At 40.1% G+C, this 22,547-nt stretch overlaps 1 protein-coding gene across 12 annotated transcripts in view; it reads left to right on the top strand.

Moving 5' to 3' along the window:
• VTI1A (vesicle transport through interaction with t-SNAREs 1A) overlaps positions 1-22,547 on the top strand; it is a 561,291-nt gene that overhangs the window by 214,982 nt on the left and 323,762 nt on the right. For 2 of the 12 annotated variants that reach the window (XM_067024670.1, XM_067024669.1), the window contains one exon: positions 20,097-20,208. The exons of the other annotated variants lie outside the window; for them this stretch is intronic. In XM_067024670.1, coding sequence (XP_066880771.1) covers positions 20,097-20,196 — 100 coding nt within the window. In that variant the 3' untranslated portion in view covers positions 20,197-20,208. Of the gene's footprint in view, positions 1-20,096; positions 20,209-22,547 lie in introns of those variants that run through there. 12 annotated transcript variants of the gene reach the window in all.

Below are 22,547 nucleotides of genomic sequence, written 5' to 3'. Positions count from 1 at the left end.
TCGATGGGCATTTAGGTTGCTGCCATGACCTGGCTATTGTAAATAGTGCTGCAATGTACATTGGGGTGCATGTGTTTTTTTGAATTATGGTTTTCTCTGGGTATATGCCCAGTAGTGGGATTGCTGGGTTATATGGTAATTCTATTTTTAGTTGTTTAAGGAACCTCCATACTGTTCTCCATAGTGGTTGTATCAATTTACATTCCCACCAACAGTGCAAGAGGGTTCCCTTTTCTCCACACCCTCTCCAACATTTGTTGTTTGTAGATTTTCGGATGATGCCCATTCCAACTGGTGTGAGGTGATACCTCATTGTAGTGTTGATTTGTATTTCTCTAATAATAGTGATGTTGAGCAGCTTTTCATGTGCTTCTTGGCCACCTGTATGTCTTCTTTGGAGAAATGTCTATTTAGGTCATCTGCCCATTTTTGGATTGGGTTGTTTGTTTTTTTAATATTGAGCTGCATGAGCTGTTTACATATTTTGGAGATTAATCCTTTGTCCGTTGATTCGTTTGCAAATATTTTCTCACATTTTGAGGATTGTCGTTTCATCTTATTTATGGTTTCCTTTGCTGTGCAAAAGCCTTTAAGTTTCATTAGGTCCTATTTGTTTCTTTTTGTTTTCATTTCCATTACTCTAGGAGGTGGATCAAAAAAGATCTTGTTGTGATTTATGTCAAAGAGTGTTCTTCCTAAGTTTTCCTCTAAGAGTTTGATAATGTCTGGTCTTACATTTAGATCTCTAATACATTTTGAGTTTCTTTTTGTGTATGGTGTTAGGGAGTGTTCTAATTTCATTCGTTTACATGTAGCTGTCCAGTTTTCCCAGCACCACTTATTGAAGAGTCTGTCTTTTCTGCATTGTATATCCTTGCCTCCTTTGTCATAGATTAGTTGACCATAGGTGCGTGAGTTTATCTCTGGGCTTTCTATCTTATTGCGTTAATCTATATTTCTGTTTTTGTGCTAGTACCATATTGTCTTGATTACTGTAGCTTTGTAGTATAGTCTGAAGTCAGGGAGTCTGATTCCTCCAGCTCCGTTTTTTTCCCTCAAGACCACTTTGTCTATTCGGGGTCTTTTGTGTCTCCATACAAACTTTAAGACATTTTGTTCTAATTCCATAAAAAATGCCATTGGTAATTTGATAGGGATTGAATTGAATCTGTAGATTGCTTTGGGTAGTATAGTCATTTTCACAATATTGACTCTTCCAATCCAAAAACATGGTATATCTCTCCATCTGTTGGTATCATCTTTAATTTCTTTCATCGGTGTCTTATAGTTTTCTGCATACAGGTCTTTTGTCTCCCTAGGTAGGTTTATTCCTAGGTATTTTATTCTTTTTGTTGTTCTTTTTGTTTCTCTTTCAGATTTTTCATCATTAGGATATAGGAATGCAAGAGATTTCTGTGCATTAATTTTGTATCCTGCAACTTTACCAAATTCATTGATTAGCTCTAGTAGTTTTCTGATTAGCTCTAGCCAGTTTTACTTCTTCTTTTCCAATTTGTATTCCTTTTATTTCTTTTTCTTCTCTGATTATTGTGGCTAGGACTTCCAAAAGTATGAAGAATAATAGTGGTGAGAGTGGACATCCTTGTCTTGTTCCTGATCTTAGAGGAAATGCTTTCAGTTTTTCACCACTGAGTATGATGTTTGCTGTGGCTTTGTCGTATATGGCCTTTATTATGTTGAGGTAGGTTCCCTCTATGCCCACTTTCTGGAGAGTTTTTTTCATAAATGAGTGTTGAATTTTGTTAAAGGCTTTTTCTGCATCTACTGAGACTATCATATGGTTTTTCTTCTTCAATTTGTTAATATGGTGTATCACATTGATTGATTTGTGTATAGTGAAGAATCCTTGCATCCCTGGGATAAATCCCACCTGATCATGGTGTATGATCCTTTTAATGTGTTGGATTCTTTTTGCTAGTATTTTGTTGAGGATTTTTGCATCTCTATTCATCAGTGATATTGGTCTGTAATTTTCTTTTTATTGTAGTATCTTTTTCTGGTTTTGGTGTCAGGGTGATGGTGACCTCAGAATGAGTTTGGGAGTGTTCCTTCCTCTGCAATTTTTTGGAAGAGTTTGAGAAGGATGGGTGTTAGCTCTTCTCTAAATGTTTGATAGAATTCACCTGTGAAGCCATCTGGTCCTGGACTTTTGTTTGTTGGACGATTTTTAATCACAATTTCAGTTTTGTTACTTGTGATTGGTCTGTTCATGTTTTCTGTTTCTTCCTGGTTCAGTCTTGGAAGGTTATACCTTTCTAAGAATTTGTCCATTTCTTCCAGGTTGTCCATTTTATTGGCATAAAGTTCCTGGTAGTAGTCTCTTAGGATGCTTTTTTTTGCGGTGTCTGTTGTAACTTCTTTTTCATTTCTAATTTTATTGATTTGAGTCCTCTCCCTCTTTTTCTTGATGAATCTGGCTAATGGTTTATCAATTTTGTTTATCTTCTCAAAGAACCAGCTTTAAGTTTTATTGATCTTTGCTATTGTTTTCTTTGTTTCTATTTCATTTATTTCTGCTCTGATCTTCATGATTTCTTTCCTTCTGCTAACTTTGGTTTTGTTTGTTCTTCTTTCTCTAGTTCCTTTAGGTGTAAGGTTAGATTGTTTATTTGAGATTTGTCTTGTTTCTTGAGGTAGGCTTGTGTAGCTATAAACTTCCCTCTTAGAACTGCTTTTGCCACATCCCATAGATTTTGGATTGTTGTGTTTTCATTGTCATTTGTCTCTAGGTATTTTTTTATTTCCTCTTTGATTTCTTCAGTGATCTCTTGGTTATTTAGTAACATATTATTTAGCCTCCATGTGTTTGTATTTTTTTACGTTTTTTCCCCTGTAATTCATTTCTAATCTCATAGCATTGTGGTCAGAAAAGATGCTTGATACGGTTTCAATTTTCTTAAACTTACTGAGGCTTGATTTGTGAGCCAAGATGTGATCTATCCTGGAGAATGTTCCATGCACACTTGAGAAGAAAGTGTAATCTGCTGTTTTTGGATGGACTGTCCTGTAAATATCAATTAAATCTATCTGGCCTATTGTGTCATTTAAAGCTTGTGTTTCCTTATTAATTTTCTTTTTGGATGATCTGCCCATTGGTGTAAGTGAGGTGTTAAAGTCCCCCACTATTATTGTGTTACTGTTGATTTCCTCTTTTATAGCTGTTAGCAGTTGCCTTATGTATTGAGGTGCTCCTATGTTGGGTGCATATATATTTATAATTGTTATATCTTCTTCTTGGATTGATCCCTTGATCATTATGTAGTGTCCTTCTTTGTCTCTTGTAACATTCTTTATTTTAAAGTCTATTTTATCTGATGTGAGTATTGCTACTCCAACTTTCTTTTGATTTCCATTGGCATGGAATATCTTTTTCCATCCCCTCACTTTCAGTCTGTATGTGTCCCTAGGTCTGAAGTGGGTCTCTTGTAGACAGCATATATATGGGTCTTGTTTTTGTATCCATTCAGCAAGCTGTGTCTTTTGGTTGGAACATTTAATCCATTTATGTTTAAGGTAATTATCAATATGTATGTTCCTATTATCATTTTTTTAATTGTTCTGGGTTTGTTTTTGTAGCTCCTTTTCGTCTCTTATGTTTCCCACTTAGAGAAGTTCCTTTAGCATTTGTTGTAGAGCTGGTTTGGTGGTGCTGAATTCTCTTAGCTTTTGCTTGTCTGTAAAGCTTTTGATTTCTCCATCGAATCTGAATGAGATCCTTGCTGGGTAGAGGAATCTTGGTTGTAGTTTCTTCCCTTTCATCACTTTAAGCATATTATGCCACTCGCTTCTGTCTTGTAGAGTTTCTGCTGAGAAATCAGCTGTTAACCTTATGGGAGTTCCCTTGTATGTTATAGGTCGTTTTTCCCTTGCTGCTTTCAATAATTTTTCTTTGTCTTTAATTTTTGCCAGTTTGATTACTATGTGTCTCAGCGTGTTTCTCCTTGGGTTTATCCTGTATGGGACTCTCTGCACTTCCTGGACTTGGGTGGCTATTTCCTTTCCCACGTTAGGGAAGTTTTCGATTATAATCTCTTGAAATATTTTCTTGGGTCCTTTCTCTCTCTGTTCTCCTTCTGGGACCCCTATAATGCGATTTTTGTTGTGTTTAATGTTGTCCCAGAGGTCTCTTAGGCTGTCTTCATTTCTTTTCATTCTTTTTTCTTTATTCTGTTCTGTAGCAGTGAATTCCACCATTCTGTCTTCCAGGTCACTTATCCATTCTTCTGCCTCAGTTATTCTGCTATTGATTACTTCTAGTGTGTTTTTCATTTCAGTTATTGTATTGTTCATCTCTGTTTGTTCTTTAATTCTTCTAGGTCTTTGTTAAACATTTCTTGCATCTTCTCAATCTTTGCCTCATTCTTTTTTCTGAGGCCCTGGATCATCTTCACTATCATTATTCTGAATTCTTTTTCTGGAAGGTTGCCTATCTCCACTTCATTTAGTTGTTTTTCCTGGGGTTTTATCTTGTTCCTTCATCTGGTACATAGCCCTCTGCCTTTTCATCTTGTCTATCTTTCTGTGAATGTGGTTTTTGTTCCACGGGCTGCAGGATTGTAGTTCTTCTTGCTTCCGCTGTCTGCCCTCTGGTGGATAAGGCTGTCAGAGAGACTTGTGGAAGTTTCCTGATGGGATGGACTGGTGGTGGGTATAGCTGGCTGTTGTTCTGGTGGGCAGAGCTCAGTAAAACTTTAGTCCACTTGTCTACTGATGGGTGGGGCTGGGTCCCCTCCCTGATGGTTGTTTGGCCTGAGGCAACCCAACACTAGAGCCTACCCGGGCTCTTTGGTGTGGCTAATGGTGGACTCTGGGAGGGCTCACGCCAAGGCATACTTCCCAGAACTTCTGCTGCCAGTGTCCTTGTCCTCACTGTGAGACAGAGCCACCCCCTGCCTCTGCAGGAGACCCTCCAACATAGCAGGTTGTTCTGGTTCAGTCTCTATGGAGTCAATGCTCCTTCCCCTGGGTCCCAGTGTGCACACTACTTTGTGTGTGCCCTCCAAGAGTGGAGTGTCTGTTTCCCCCAGTCCTGTCGAAGTCCTGCAATCAAATCCCGCTAGCCTTCAAAGTCTGATTCTCTAGGAATTCCTCCTCCCGTTGCCAGATCCACAGTTTGGGAAGCCTGACGTGGGGCTCAGAACCTTCACTCCAGTGGGTGGACTCCTGTGGTATAAGTGTTCTCCAGTTTGTGAGTTACCCACCCAGCAGTTATGGGATTTGATTTTATTGTGATTGCGCCCCTCTTGCCATCTCATTGTGGCTTCTCCTTTGTCTTTGGATGTGGGGTATCTTTTTTGGTGAGTTCCAGTGTCTTCCTGTCAATGATTGCTCAGCAGTTAGTTGTGATTCCAGTGCTCTCGCAAGAGGGGATGAGAACACGTCCTTCTACTCTGCCATCTTGAACCAATCTTCTTTAATTTATTTTATTTATTTATTTTTGTCTGCATTGGGTCTTCATTGCTGTGCACGGGCTTTCTCTAGTTGTGATGAGGAGGGGCTACTCTTCGTTGCAATGTGCAGACCTTTCACTGTGGTGGCTTCTCTTGTTGAGGACCATGGGCTCCAGGCACATGGGCTTCAGCATTTGTGGCACACAGTCTCAGTAGTTGTGGCTCACGGGCTCTAGAGCAGCAGCTCAGCAGTTGTGGTACATGGGCTTAGTTGCTCCGCAGCATGTGGGATCTTCCTGGACCAGGGCTCGAACCCACGTCCCCTGCCTTGGCAGGCAGATTCCCAACCACTGCACCACCAGGGAAGCCCTAGCTGTCTCTTTTGAATGCACTACACCAAAGGCTCTCAGAGTCAGTTTTCACTAACTAGTAGTGAAATGAGAAGAGTTAAAACAAACTAGTGAGTTTTCATTATGCAAATTGTTACTGTTATCTGCTCTCTTTGTCATGATTCCATTTCTTCTGTAAAATAATTGTGGTAGTCAGCAATTTCCTTAAAACAGTTGACTGTTACAACAAATGGAAAAGGAAATCCTTGGAAGGACTAAACATTAGCAATCAGTTTTCCCACCTTCCCCCCTCTCCCCACAGTTTACTGGTCTGGGAAATTCAGAATTTTAGGAGTCGTTATTCTACACCACACTCTATCTTTTAATAACAAAAACCACTGCTACGTATGCACTCATCAATAACTCCTAGGTAGCAGTCACTGTTCTAGACACTTGGTATACATTATCTTGTTTCATCTTCATGACATCTCTGTAAGGCAGATACCGTTACTCCCATTTTAAGAAATAAGGAACTTCTGTTAAATATTATCCAGCTCTGTAGAAGCGGTCTGCCTCCAGATACTGTTTTTCCTACTGTGCTGGACTGTTACCCTTCTTCTATGGAGAATTAGTAGCCTCACAGAGAGTCAGACAGCCATTCTGGATGGTTCTTGAAAACAATGAACAAATCCTTACTACGTCCCACTATTGGATCAGTCCCCATTAATCTGTGATCTGATGTTTTAGACCTGGAACCTCATGCAGCGGATGGACACACGGACTGAGAGCAGTTACCTCAGAAAAATCCAGGACTTTTACTAAAAAGGGGAATAAATCCTGGGTGGGCAAAAACAACAGGTGTTATCTTCAGAATGTTTCAGGTGAACTTTTGTCTCTACTCTGGCTCTCAGGTGAACTACCCCTCTCTTCATCAAGCCTTCATCAGTCTCCCAGCCAGAAACAAACTGTCTTTGCTCTGATCCTTCAGGGTAGTTTGTATTTCTCACAAGACTCTAGCATCTTTCCTTTGCATTTGTGTTCATTGTAGTTAGTTATTAATGACCAAGTCTTCATTTTCTTCTAGATGTTTTTTATCCCCTCCCTCATCCCCCAAGGGACTTTAAATGGCTCCCCACAATATTGTGCAACCAGCTGAAATAAATAGGGGAGGATATCCAAGTAAAAGAGAAAACAAAGCCAGGAATCACTTTACTCCCCCCAAAGCATGGACTGTCAACAAATACCTGTGCAGATATCCAGACAGGTGGAAAATGTCCTACCTGAAAGCAAAGCAGGAAACACAATCAGAGGGCCCACAGTGCTAGATTAAATGAAAGTAACCTTTAGTTGAGGTCAAGCATAGCCTTTCGTGCTGCTGAGACAGGCCTTGATAGACTGGTTACTGTGAGGGGGTGACAGTTCTCGTGTCAGATCCCTGCCTGGAGGGGAATGAGGAGTTTCCGTGTGACCAGTTGTCTTAAGGGTCCTCAGGTCTGGAATGTAAGCCGCTGGTGGTCGGGAGCCTCACTGCATTTAGCACGGGGCCACGCTTCCCGGGCCTGGGCCTGGTCAATGAATGGTCTTTGGAAGAAGGGCTAAGAATAGTTTCAAAGTTGCTGTCTAGGTTCTTGGATGTAATTTAGTTGAAACCCCTTGGCTGCAATGTAAACATGTTCTTTCAAAGATAAAATAAGTAACTTAACCATAACAGAATATTTTTGTCCATTATTTAATCACAATGGAAAAACATTATTATATTTTCCTTGGTTGTGAGCCACAGTTTGAGCTAATTCACAAATTACCTTTCTTTTATGATTTTCCCTTTTTTCCCCAGGAAACATGCCATCCTTTAACGCAATGTAGAATATGAAGGGTGCACGTCACCTTCACCGTCAACACTTCCTTTGAAGGCAGCCTTGAGCTCTTAACTGGAAGCAGGGAGCGCTAGGCCTTCCTTATAAACAAGTAATGGAGCCCTCGACCCCCCTTGTAAAGGGCTATTTATTAACATAGACCATCACCAAACAACATTTTACAGTTCCATGCCCGCACACCGTTACACCACTGTCTGCTCCATGGCAAACTGAGGGAGGCCTTTGGCCATCTGTTTCATTTAATACCAGAGGCAGTGAATGGTGTCTGAACTTTATAAAGCAAGTGTCCAGGCTTCCCGCTTCACCAGTCTCCCCCTAACACTGCTGCCGCCACGGCTGTCGCCACTACCACCGCGGCCGCCGCCATATTTTTTTTGTTTGAACGCTCACATTGTAAATTAGTGTATTCACACATCAATTTTAAAAGGCTCACTGTGTCATAAGATGGGACAAAGCGAGCTCAGTAACAGCTCGTGCACAGTGCAGGTGGTCGAGCTAGCTGCTCCCTAGATCAAAAGTCAAACAACTGTGAATCTTCTTTTGAAAGTGCAGTTAGGGAGACAAGGCGAGGCTTATCTGCACAAACAAGAACGAGTTATAGATATACATCGCAAATGCAGGAGGACAAAAAGGGGTTTCATAATCTTGCAGGATAAGAAAACCTTCTAATGCTGACTATTCTGAGGGCATCTCTGGAATATGTAGCCACTCTTTTCTTTCTTTCTTTCTTCTTTCTTTCTCTTTTTTTTTTTGTAAAATTAGTCTTTTATTGTGTGGCAATTGGTAATTATTATTTATGCTTTGGTGCTGTTCCTAAAGTAGCTAAGATTTTTTTTTTAAGCCACCTTGGGGTCAGGAAATAGCTCCCCTTTCATGGCTGTATTTTATTTTTCAGCAGCATTTAAGGACAGACTCCTATTTATACCACACAAGCAGTTTTGTCTGTTGTAAACAAAGTAAGTGGCTGAGAATTGTGCTTTCCCAGAAATGTTTTCCAGGGAAGCCATAATAAGAAACAACTGTGTACATCTTGAGATTTTTGTCATCTAGGTATTAAGAAAGAATTCTTTGCATTCATGGAAACAAAAAAGAAAGAAAACACTGTTTATAAAGAAAGATATTCAATATCCAGAAATGTAATTAAAATATTTCTTAAACTGCAAAAGTTGGCCACCTTACTAGTATTAATTGAGGTTGTTTTCTTTTCTTTTTTTTAATTATCTCTAACATTTTTTGACAGGGTAGTAGCTGAAATGACAGGAGGCGTTTTCTTTTTTTAACCTCAACATCCTATTTTAAAAGTTAGTGGCTTCGTTTGTAAAATTATGTGAAGAACTTTGGAACTGAAGTATGAATATCAATAGGAAAAATGCAACAATGGTAAATTTCATGAAAAATTTTAAAAGAGCATTGAAGAGGCTTAGAATTACGAAAGAACAGCATAGTTTCTTATACAATTATAGTTTATATAGGAAAAAGCCACTCTACTTTCCATCTTCTGATATCTTAATGATTTCATGATGAAAAAAAAAAAACCTGTCAGCTTTTTAATTCTCAAATCAGTCAAAGGTGTCTGAATCAGGTCCCCAAGTACTTTCATAAAACCATGCTCTCTGTCTCAGGGCGTAAGGCAGTGGTCCGTATCCTGGTGTGGGTTTCACAGAATCTCTAAACAACTGGAGTTTCCTGAAAATATTTGTGTATGTGTGTACATGCATCATTCTGAGAATTTTCCATAAAATTTTCTAAATAGTCCACAACCAACTCCAAAAAAGTTGAGAGACGAGATATTGTCACAAAACTGTGTACAATGTCTTAACGAAAAACCACTTAATTACTTTGATATTCTGGCTTATTTGAAATGTATTGGTCTACAAGAAACACCTATTTTGAATTTTCTACAAAGTTTCACAAGAAACCTTTTCAGGGATGCTTTCTTTGGGAAATCAGATCATTTATCAAAATTAAGTCCTTAAAGACAGTCAGAACAAGTAAAATATATATAGGGCCTTATAGTTTGTAAGACACATTCACATGTATTATTTCATTTCATGTAACCTTCATAAGACGTCTCTGATTTGGTATTGTCATTATTATCCTTATGTTATAGATAATTGAGACCTACAAAAGCTGAGTCTTGCCCGACGTCATTCCACCAAGATGGGGCAAAGTTGGACCAATACCCTGGTATTAGCCTCAGAAACCATGTTGTTTTTTTTTTTTAGTGGTATGCGGGCCTCACTGTTGTGGCCTCTCCCGTTGCGGAGCACAGGCTCCGGACGCGCAGGCTCAGCGGCCATGGCTCACGGGCCCAGCCGCTCCGCGGCATGTGGGATCTTCCCGGACCGGGGCACGAACCCGTGTCCCCTGCATTGGCAGGCGGACTCTCAACCACTGCGCCACCAGGGAAGCCCAGAAACCATGTTTTTAGCAGCCTCTTAACAGCAATATCCTCAGCAGCATCTTCTTCAACAGCAAATATTTAATGTTTACTGTGTCAAAGGGAATCCGTTAGTCATCAGAGATTCAATAAACTCAGAACTCGACTCCTAGGCACCTTAATATTTTTAAGAAACAACAGTACATAGTAACTTGTGCTATATGGTCAGTGAGAGATAAAATGGTAAGTGGGGACAAGAAGAAGAAATCCCTGGGGCCCACGGTCAACTAAGACTTTCTAGAGGAGATGACAGGTACCTGGCCTAAAAGTTACTGCCTGATTCTTAAGCCACACATGGGGTAACGCCGCTTCCCTTTTCATGGCAGCCTCAAGGTAATAACTTCCAGCAGCAGAATTTGAATTGGGGGCAGGAGGATGTGTTAGAAACATCTATTTGGCCACAACTGTGTTGAGAGTATATAGGAAGTTAACAACTTGTAACTGCATCTGCTTATAAAGTAAATATGATCCAAAGTCTTCTTGAAAATTTTTTTTTTAATTGCAGTGGAGTTTAAGATTTTCTCCAAATAAGTAAGAAAGGCTTGAAGTCACCTCAGTAGTTCTAATTATAAACAAATATGAAAAAACTTTTCACACATTTCATTTACCCCAATTTTAGAAAGATACTGAGAACTTTCATACCCTTGACTAAAATTGTGTATTTATAAAATTTGATAGTCTTTGAAATTATACTGCATATTAACTATACCTTCTATACGTGTGATTGGTGAATAGACGCAAAGAATGTTGGCAGAGTACATACACTATTGTATTGTGGCACGTTAATTAGTTGATAAGTGTATCACTTTAAAACACTGAATTTTTTCGTATATTCCACTTAAATTTTTCTCATCAAATGCGTTTATAGAGGTTTAGTTAGCAGCAAACTTGCCCAACCAATAAAGAAAAGCATTCATTTTCTATTCTGTATATGTGATCTGAAGCCATAGCCTTTAGGTCTTTTAATCTGTCTGTTCAAGGCCAAGCTATTTATATGGATAATTTTTAAAGCTTCTGTATAAAGAAAACAAGAACATTTTATTTATTCACTGGGGTTTTTATGTGCCTTGAAATTGCATAGATAAAGTATATTCTGGCTCATGGATCTAGAGGAGATAAAAGGTCTCCTATTTTATAAGGCTTTATGTAAGCTTTTCAAATGTACAGTTTTCTTAAGGCTAGAATTTTTTAAATAAAACATTATTTCACTATTACAATTGGAGTTTAATGTGGGCATCTTTTTCCTTCCCTGAACTGCATGTTAAATTATGTGTTTAAGATTGTTTTTACGGCATTTTTACCTCCTGGATTTTGATAATTCTCATGTTGGAGAAATTAATTTACCAATCCTCATTTTTAGTATTGGGCAACTATTTAATATGACTAGGAGTGGAAAACCCAAAAATCAGATTTAAGAGGCAGAGTGAAAGGTATAATTTACTTTTGCAACGTATTGGTCTGAGGATGAAAAATTATTTACCTCCCCCTCCTTAAGAATTTTTGCTGAGGCTGGTAGACTGACAAGGAAAAGAAGAGGCTTTTTTTTTTTTAAAACTCTGGGGCAACTGGATTCAGACCAGATTCTAGGTGAACATTAGCTGCTGTTAGCTCTACCATGTCAGGGCCAAGAAACAGCTTTCTGTGGCTGGAGCATTCCCAAGCTATCATGGCCATCAGACAGGTGGGGAATAAATATTGTAGGACGGTGGGCCATTTGAAGAGCAAGCTCCTGATCCCCAGGACTCAATTTGGACAAGCTTCAGTTGGAGCAAACAGGTGTTCCTGGGAGGACCTGTCCTCAGGTGGCTGGGGGTGTGCCATTCTTTCACACACATAAAAAGTTCCCTTTCCCGCTGCCCGCAGGAAAATTAGAATTAACTGCAGCTTTTTCTTTTGAAGTGGAAAAGGAGAAATAAAAATATGGCACCGGGTTTTGGCTCCGACTGGATTTCCATGGAGCATGTAATCTATGATGAATGATGAGAATTCTGGAAGCAAAGCATCCTTGCAGTTTTTAACATTGGAGATGCCATAAAAACTGAATGAATGCAAATAATCTTTTTACCCATGGCTGTACCTGTATAAGATGGAGTAGTCTTTCCTTCCGGTATTCATTTGTTCATCATATATTTCATGAGCACTTGCAATTTTCTAAACACTAGGCTAAGTGCTGGGCATAGAGTATAAGACAGAAAAAGGCCCTGCCCTCCAGGGACTTAGCCTAAATTGTAGTAATAGTAATTGGTTGGAACATGAAAATGAACCTGAATAGTCTTTGGGAAACTGTGCATTGAAAGTACTTGCTGGCATCAGAAGGATTTTTTTTTTTTTTTCTGTAATGCCACCACATTGAGGATATGACTAACATTTTATTGGGGGGTCATTCTTTTTAAATCAACTTTTGCTATAAAACATAAAATAGAAATATTAAAGAAAAATTTTAAAAGAAAAAAGTTTTTAATCCCTCTGCCTTGAAACAAGCTACTCTGTTGATACAAGTATTTCCCTCTAGTCTTTCCGTCATGATCCATGTGTAATGTTATATTGCTCTTCTCACTTAATATTGTATCTTAAATGTATTTCTAAATTCCCACATCTTCATGATTATATTTTTCCTAGTTAAAAATTTTTCTAATGAAAGTTTTAACAAACGTCTTATTTTGTAAAAAAAAAAAAAAAAAAAAAAAAAGAAGAAGAAGAAAGAAAGAAGAGAAACAAGTATCAAGAAACAGGAAGAAAGTAATCCATAATCACACTGACGAAAGGTAGCACCAAAATCACACTGGTAAATGGTAGCATATTTCATTCCAGTATTTTCCTCTGTAAATATTAATTCCACTGCTGGTTCTATGAAATCTCCTCTTTATCTCACCCATCACTTCATCTTTTACCCTTTTATCTTTTTTAAATATCACAGGTTTTACTTTACAGTTTTCTGCCCTTCACTTTATAAAGGCTATACTCTCTTACTGTTTTTCCTGAAGATGCCAAACAGTCTTCAAAAACATGTATAGGTTTCTTTATCACATAATTTTCAGAATTGTGTTCTTCCTCTGAATCTTTAGGATATCATTTCCTTTTCTTTGTTCTATAGGATCTTTTTTGCCACTGTCTTCATGTTGTTTTGCATTTTTATTTGGTTTGGTTAGTTTTTAAAACCTCTTCTTGGATCTGCAAATGGATGGCAACTTTATATGATCAACTCTGTCGAGAGATAGCCCTCTGTCTCCAGACTGTCTTCATGGGAAGGAAATGGGGCTTCTTCCTTCCCCCACTCCTTGACTCTGGCCTGAAAAATGTCCAACCCTTGTGTTTACAACTGTCATCTCCCTCACACGTTTACCCTCCACCACTGCATGCAAACACACTTTACTTATGAAGACCACACTTCCCAGGTTTCACCATACCTTCCTTGCCTGTCACTACCCAGTATTGATTTATTGTTTTCCTGAGAACTGTCATTTCTTACTGGCTATAGAAAAGAAATAAGATGAGGAGTGTGGAAAAGGAGGAATGACTACAGCAGTCCACATGCCTTCTAAGTGGCAGCGTCCACTCATAAGAGAGATAGATACTTGGTTTCTTTTCTTTTTTTTTTTTAACATCTTTATTGGAGTATAACTGTTTTACAATGGTGTGTTAGCTTCTGCTTTACAACAAAGTGAATCAGTTATACATATACATATGTTCCCATACTTGGTTTCTAGTTGTAACAGAACTCACATCTTTTACCTAGTAGCAGACTTTGTGAGAGGTGGACTCCTGCTTTACATTTTCCAGCCCAATTCATTTTTTGTAGCCGTAGAAAATCCTTCAAGGTTCTGGCAATTTGTGATGTCAGTTTTGGTGTCGTAAATTATCGTCATCTTTTATTTTTTTCATTCCAATTTAATGGTCACTTCGATAGATGCAGCATCAGAAGCCATCAAGCAGGCACCATTTTAAACCGGAAACTGTGGGTGATCTTTAAAATTGCCCTCCATAAGGGGACCATGTAAACCATTTCTACAGCTCAGCCCTTGAGCCTGTATGCCTGGGTGGTCTTGTTTTAACTGTTACTGTTTAATTATTGATTACTTACTGACACAAGGCACGGAAGCCTTAGGGAAAATGAAATCCCATGTGCCAGTTTCTTTAGATGAATCTTCTTTGAGGTTTAAGTGTCCCTCTAAGTAACATAGTGAGGCTGGATTTAGGGGGTCATTCCATATACTGCCTGGCAGGGTCAGCCGTGGCATCTATATTCATTGATGGAGTCTACCGATACATCTGGAAAACGAGGCATGTCTGCCTGTGCTTCATATCATGACAGCCTCATACAAGCTCATCTGCTGTAGGCCAGGCATCCTTACAACATTTCCATGCTCCCCATTTCCCTTCTCTATCCCTCCTGGGAAAAAGTCTACTCTCCAACAATAACAATGACTTACCAACAGGAACCAACTTCCCCTATTAATGCTCCTATCCTGGAAGCATTTATTAGGACAATGGTAATTCACTCCACAAATATGTGCAAGGAACTTTGCTGGGTATATAAGGATGGAGGATGACTCTTGGCAATGACTCTTCTTGCAGAGGAAGCACTACCTCAAGATGGATTAGATTAGAAACCTCATGCACAGTTTGGAGTGGAGACTATTGCCAGCTTGGAGGAATCGGGATGCGTTTCATGGATGACACAGCATTTGTAGTGGCCCTTGAAAGAGGGATGAGATTTACCCAGGCAAAGTTAAGAGATTCCAGACCAAGAAAGCGGCACAAACAAGGGGGAAGGAGCATCTTTCAAGGCAGGCATAGCAGATAATTCAGATCAGCTCTTTGTTGTCAGCTCTGCGATTTTTGCCTTTCGTTTTCTGCGGCTCCCATTCTAACAGTAGATTGGGTCAGCTCACAGCACGCTTGCAGTTATGCACAACTGTCATCTCCCTCCCAGCCTTACCCCCCACTGGAGAGACAAAAGCTTGACTGAGTGATAGAGGCCTGAAAATCTAGGGTCCACTTTTTCTTGTCATTATTATTCTTTCATTGAGCACCTACTATGTACTCTGGGCAGAATGAACCTTATTAGAGGACCAAGTTCTTTCACTGTTTTCAGGTAGCCCATTGCTGTGTTTCTTTTTGCAAGTTCTTATTTCCTCTTGAACATCACCGGTTTCACGGTGTTTCTCTAAGGATCCTGAAAGGTGTTACAAGTACAGGTGGCTATGTGTGTAGGCAGAATAGACCTCCACCAAAAGGTGGGATTTTTCTTTGGGGGCACCATGCCATCAAAAGTATCATTCTGAGCCATTGCCCAGAATGTTTCCTTTAGAGTTTGTCATCTTAATCATTAGACTTTGCTATCTCTTCAGATGCTGTGCGGACTCTCTATAACCTGTTGTCTCAGCTCTGCTGCATGTGACATATTCTGAGAATAGGTTGGTATGGGGGAGGAAGAGAGTTAGATCCTGGAGGATTTTAGGAGGCCACCAATCAGAGAGCCTGGCTGGCCTGGAATCAAACTCCACAACATTGACTGAAACTGACGTGGGCCTAGCCTACTACTACCTCCTTTTTTTTTTTTTTTTTTTTTCAATTTTGCTTTCATAGGACCTGAAATTTTTAACCCAGTTTTGCTTTGGGGAAAAGAAATGTATTAACCATGTCTTGTCAAGATATCACTTTCTAAAAGTTTCTTGAATGAAAGTTCGCTCTCAGCACTGCGGTTCTTTCTAGGTGTACACCTGCCTTGTTAATCAAGTTCTCTGGCTTTATTTCCATTTGCAAATACAAATGCTTAGCGGACAGCTTTGGAAGGAGTGGCTGTCCTCAGCAGCATGGCTAAGGCGTTGATGAAATCATTTCAGGTACCTGGCAGGGTACTGCCAAATCCCATGGGCTTTCAAATCTGTAAGGAGAAGGAAGTGTGAGCAGTCAACACAGATGGTAACTGGTGGGTGGGTGACAGGTAAGCACAACCTCCTGCCTGGTGATCCAATCCATGTGATTTCTGATTCATATGTATTACACAAATAGTGTTTGTTGTCAGAGCAAAAGGGAACATTTTTTAAGAGAAAAGAAATTACTCATAACACACCTACAGTGATCTTTTCCTCATTTTTTCTGTCTTTAAATGTTGAATTTTTATTTATGTGGCTCTAGTACAATTTCAAGTTTTGCCTTTTCCTTTTTAACTTAACATGATAGCTTGCACTACTATACATGGTGGATTTGATATTGTATTTAGTCTTTTCTTTTTTAATCAAGTTATTATGGCGTTGGTAGAGGTTCAGGAAAGCCAAGCAGCATGTGGTTGGCATTCATTAGCTTTCTAGAAAATTGAAGGACTGACTCTCATGTGTCTCAGGCTTCCACCACCTAATGGTTAAGAGCACTGAGTTTTGATATTTGGATGCTGAGATGTATGTGTATCGTTCTATGCTATCCACACAGATCCCTTGCAGGTATTAATTTTAAGGTGTTTCATGATAATATTGATGACAAAGTGTATGTATAAACAAAGCAGGCGGGTCACCCTGTGGAGGAGATCAATGTGGTGGGCTCCAGAAATAGCCGCATTTCCCCCCAAGTGTTCCCTAAGAGACTGAAAGGCAATAATTGAACTTGGATTAAGGCTTCACGCATTGTCTTTGTCAAATGGCAGTACTTGATAGTTTAATCAGCATCAGTCATGGCACCTGCTTGGTGATGTGCTAACCGGGTGAAGTTTTTCACCGCCTTGCACAGAGCTCTGAGGGATGGCCTAGAATACAGGGGGCTGAGAGGAGGGCTGACCGCAAGGGTCGTGTTGGAGCCGCTTCAGAAGAATGAGGCCTGGCAGGGGCGCTGAACAGCCAGGGGGCAGCATGAGAGCATTTTGCACCTGAGGAAGGAGGAGAGCGACGAGAGAAGGGAGATGAACACAAACTTCCCCATTTTCCCGAGCCCAGGATGATGGATGACTTGTCATCTTTTGTATTTCCTCTGGGGCAGCTAAAATGGAACCTCTCTTCTGAGACCAGAGGTTGAAACTGGAACTCTGTGGGCCGTAAGGGGCTTGCAGTACTTTTTTTTTTTTTTCCAGTCTGCACAGTTTTAGTTTGTTTTTAAAATTGAGATATTATTTACATATAATAAAGTTCACACATTTTAAATGTAGATTTGGTGAATTTTGGTCATGGGATGCAATGACGTAACCACCACAACACATCAGGACAGAGACCAGTTCTCTCTCTAAAAAGTTTCCTCCAGGGCTTCCCTGGTGGCGCAGTGGTTGAGAATCCTCCTGCCGATGCAGGGGACACGGGTTCGTGCCCCGGTCCGGGAAGATCCCACATGCCGCGGAGCAGCTGGGCCCGTGACCCATGGCCGCTGAGCCTGCGCGTCCAGAGCCTGTGCTCCGCAACGGGAGAGGCCACAGCAGTGAGAGGCCCACGTATCACCAAAAAAAAAAAGTTTCCTCCAGTCCCTTTGCACTCATTCCCCTCCTCCATCCCTGTCCCAGGCAGACACTGATCTGCTTTCTGCTATTAGTTTTGTCTTTTCTACAATTTCATGTAAATGGAATTATACAGCACATGGTCTTTTGTGTAGGACTTCTTTCACTGAACATAGAGATTTTGAAATTTGTCCATGTTGTATGTATTAGTATTTCATTCCTTTTAATTGCTGAGTAATATTTCATAGCAAGATAAGCTACAATTTATTTATCATTCACCAGTTTTATGAACATGTAGGTTGCTTCCAGTTTGGAGCTATTACAGGTAATGGTGCTATGAACATTTGTGCACACATCTTTTCGTAGGTTTTCATTTCTCTTGAGTAAATATCTAGGGGTAAGATTGCTGGCTCATATGGTTTGTATATGTTTAATTTTATAAGGACCTGCCAAACTGGTTCCAAAGTGGCTAAACCATCTTGCGTTCCCTTAGCAATATATGAGAGTTCCAGTTGCTCTGCAGAGTTACTCTTAAAACATTCAAAATAGCTGCCAGCAGTTAAAACTCAAAACCTTTCAGAGGGGCACGTGGTCTCCAGCTCATTCCAGTTACTGTTTGACCCATTTTGATTATTTACATTGTCCACCTCTCACCTGTAGTTCGTGACCCCTGCCTTAGAAATTCTGAGCAGCATCCTGTCCCGTGGTATGTAGCAGGGGGTCGTGACTAAGAGCAGATTTATAGAGAAAGGCAAAACTGGGTTGGAATCTCAGTCTTGCTAGTTACAGGCTGTCACTTTGGACAGGTTACTTAACTTCTCTCAGAATGAGTTTCTTCACCTGTAAAATGCTGCGGATACCTTATTCAATGGTTTATAGTAAAAATGAAATAAAACAGAGCATGTCAAGCACCTAGCACAGGGCCAGGCCCAGAGGAAATGTGCAGTAGATGGTACTTATTAGTATCATGGTCTAGTCCAGTGATTCTCAATTATATGTGTGTATATCAGAGGCACCTGTGCACATTTTTGAGAAACACAGATACCTGGGTCCCTGTCACAGCTCTCCTCCAGAATCACAGTCTCCTAAGCTGGACCTGAGCTTGTGCATTGTTAAAAAGTTCTGCAGATAATCGGGATGAGTAAACCTGGTCGAGAATCATTGGTTGCCTGGGAAGATGGTAATAAGAAGCACTACATTCTAAACTCAGTCCTGCCACCAACTAGCTGTGTGATCTTGGGCAAATCACTTAACCTCTGTATGAGAGCTAGTTTAGCTGAGATCTGCCCAGCAAATTTGGCCTTTCAGAATTACCAGTTTCTTCTGCGTAGATCGTGGCTGCAGTTGGAGACAGATGCCTTGGAGGTGGTGGAGGTCTATACCTGCTTCCCAAGTAATATGTTGAAGGCAAATTTCAGATGGAACTCTACCACACCTAGAAACATGTGCAAGGAGGCACAGAAACAGCCCTCCACCTGTCCTGTGGGCCCACGAAGCTCCTGTCCTGTGTCCTGATAGGAGAGTGCATTGACAGCAACTTGCAGGAAAAGTTCCCTCAAGTTTGATGTGAGAATATTCTAGAAAGAGGAGTTGGCTAGCCTTCTAGTCAAAGTCAGGTGACAGACTCCTCCTTTAAGCAGATAGACGCTGAGTCAGAATCCTGAGTCGAGGGCTCCAATCCAGGGGAGATAGGCAATTGGGGTCACTAGGTGCAGATACCCTTCCCACGCAGGCTGGGAGTGCTGATGACAATGTTTCTAGCCTGTCCGCATAGCTTCAATACCATTTCTGATGTCCTCATTAATAATTATTGTTATGCTAATTAAGAGTAACTAATTAATAAGATAAAGATAGCCGCCACGCTTCAGTAGCTGCTTCTGGAATATGGCATTTCATTAGTCTTTTAGATGTGAACTAAGCAGTGTATTCCCGTTAGGCCACTTCAGTCATAAAATCACTGCCCCGTGGTATGGATTAAAACCAATGTACACATATACGTCACACTATATATATGGAAGTATTTTTAAGTTAATTACAGATAACATAACATGACTTCTAATGTCCCATGCAAACTCCAGATTCAGCAGTTCTACAAATGAAGGGTCCTAATAAGTGTACTGCATTCCAGCACAACTTGTCACTTTTAAGCCTCCTCTTTCTGGAAACTCCTCTGAATCCCCCAGGGCACATTGGCGCCCTTCCCTCACCTGTGCCCTCCTAGAACATAAGTTGCCTCATGGCAGCTTAGTCCAGGGAACATACAATAAGGATTCCAAACTTTGTAAAATGGCATCCTTTTTGACTTACCCACATGGAACTGCATTATTTCCCAAACTTCAGTGATCAGAGTAGTACATCACAATTTTTTTTTTTTTTTTTTTTTTTGGTCCTCTCTGCCTAACATCTCCACTGCTATTTTTCTTTAAATTGGCACACTTTTGTTTTAAACTTAAATATATTCTTTAGCTTTATTCCACAGAGTATTATCCATGAAATCATGGTTCGAATGTGTTAGTTATGCATTTTTTCACATGTTAAAGTAAATGCCTAATTAGATATTTTTAATATAATGTTGAGTGTTAACAAATATTTTAAATTAAAAGTAATCATCTCTGTGTTGCCTAGAATCCGTTCCTGCCCCTCCAGCGGTCTGCATACGGTACCGTGGGAACCCTTGCCGTGTTGTACTTGTGGGGTCCCTGCCCATCTCCCCACTAGACCGTGAGTCCCTGGAGGGGAGGACTGGCTTTCATCTTTGTAGCGCCATGTCAGTAAGCCTGGTGCCTGGTGCATAATATGCATACAATAAATGTTTGATGAATGAATGTCTCTCTTGCTATCACAAGTGGAATACCATTAGCAAATAGAAATATTTGCTATTTTCTCTCACTTTGATTTCCAGCCTCTGAGAACTTAAGCACTCAGACATGGTCTCAAAATATAATGAAGCCCAAAACATGTAGAGTGAAGTGATGCCAGTTTTTCTACCTCCTAAAAGTTTTTTAAATGACTGACTATTTTCATTTCATTCCCCTAACGTTAAAGGTGGAACGGGGTAGGGAAGTGGGTGTACAATGGTTTTAAGTTTACCTGACACAAGGCTCGAGGAAAATCTAAAGAACTTTAAGAGGGAGTTTCCAAGTAGAAAATGGTGATTGCAAAAAGCAGTGATCAAATTATCATCTCAGTTTCCCAGAGGAAGGACGAAAAGTGAATTCAAAGACCATGTTACTCTTTCCTAAGCAACACCCTTGGAGACATAGGAGGTCCTTGCGACCTGCAGGCTCTGTACTTGTGCAGGGTCCTCCTGGGATCACGTGTGCTCTTCAGCCTCTGCCCCGCTGAGGAACTAGGCATCCCTGATTCCAAAGTTAAAGTGCTTTACCCATTTTAGTATGGGCTTTCCCCTCCCACCCCAACTCCCACCCTACTAGTTCTGTGCCGTACTTGTCCGCTTTATTCCGTCACACCCGAAAGCCTTTATGCTCTTTGACGGCAGGGACTAAAACTTTCTGCTTTAGACCCCCTGTGCCTCGCTATTTCCTTGGACAGAATGGATACTCAGGAAGTATTTGAATGAATGAACAAACGAGCGAACAAACAAATGAGCAAACAAAAGAACAGGTGAGCCACGACATTTTGGTTTATAATAAACCTTGCTGACTTAACCCCCTGCATTTTAGTAAAGATCTGGAAGGAAACACATTTAAGAGAAAAACTTTCTAATGTCTGGAAGCATGCCTGTAGATGTCAGGATTATTCTCATTATTTTGAGCAAGCTTGTACTTTTAACCTCCTTTAAACAAAATTTGATGATTCAGTGTTTTAAAAATAATCAATCTTAATCTCGGAAAGCAAATGTTCCAAAGTAGATCAGTTGACTAAAACTTATAAATTAATGTTCCACTGATTTCAGTTACATCGGAAATGTAACACATGAAATGTTTTTGAGGTTTGTCTCTCCATCGGTCTCCAGAAATGAAAAGCTGGGACTTCGAGAAATATTTATCTTAGCATAGTACCTACCTTGAACTTTTCTCCATGGTATTTACTGATATAATGTCAGATTGAAGCATTAGCATTTAATTACATAAAGCCTTTTAAAAGTTCAAGATGTCTAATTTGGGGGTTGATTGATTCTGTAAGCATTAGTTATATACATATTGAGTAGAAGAAAAGGGGTGTAAGTACTTACATTTAAAACATCTAATTTTCTTAAGCCTTTAAAAAATATACTTTTAAAATGTTTAAGGTGAAAAAGATAAACTATCTTGTTGGTTTATTTGCATTGGTTTTGCTTATTTCCCCCAATTGCTAAGGTTGTTTTGTTCATAAAAAGGGAAGTGGTACTAACCTCAAGAGCAATTGCCAGGCTCGATTTGGGACATTGCAAACTTTCTCTAGCTTTACTTTAAACACACATTTGCAAATATGGCGCCAGTTTATTCTGGACAGTTCCTCCCTACACTGTTTAGAATCTTTGGCAGGCTTATTCCAGGAAAGGCACAGAGCTTGAGGCAGAGGGGAAGAACACTGAGGACGCATTGTGTGCCCACTGGGCAAGCGTGTCACCTTACCCACAGCCCTGGAGCGAAACGCCCACGGTTGTGAAGTTGGGAGAACTTACTCCTCTGGGAGCCCTTTCACCGCACACGTGACCCGTCCACTGAGATTAACGATGGTCACTCAAATAGGAAGGAGAAGAGGCTAAGATTATGTTTCTGATCATTTTTGCTGCCTTCTGAAAAGTTTGACTAGAAGAACAAAGTGTTATGCAAGATTCACTAAGGACTGTATTACTCTGCTTAGCATTGTACAGAGTGCCCCAGGGAGGAATTTGTACAGAAAGAGCCTCTTCCCTCTACTTGCCTCTAGTGAGTTCTGTTTATTGAGTATTTCATGTCTCGAGAAAAGTGTAAGTTAAGGAAAATGATTCTGTGTATTCAAACGAGCACATCTAAGGAAATTCAGATTATCTCAAATTCAGAAGTATTATCCTCAAGATCAGTATCTCCACAAGGGCTGTTTATCTTCTTCTGTTTTCTATAAGGTGGGGTATGTTTATTGCTTATTTGA

The sequence above is a fragment of the Kogia breviceps genome, chromosome 2, assembly GCF_026419965.1.
Source record: "Kogia breviceps isolate mKogBre1 chromosome 2, mKogBre1 haplotype 1, whole genome shotgun sequence".
Lineage (NCBI taxonomy): Eukaryota > Metazoa > Chordata > Mammalia > Artiodactyla > Physeteridae > Kogia > Kogia breviceps.
This window is presented reverse-complemented; position numbering and strand designations above follow the sequence as displayed.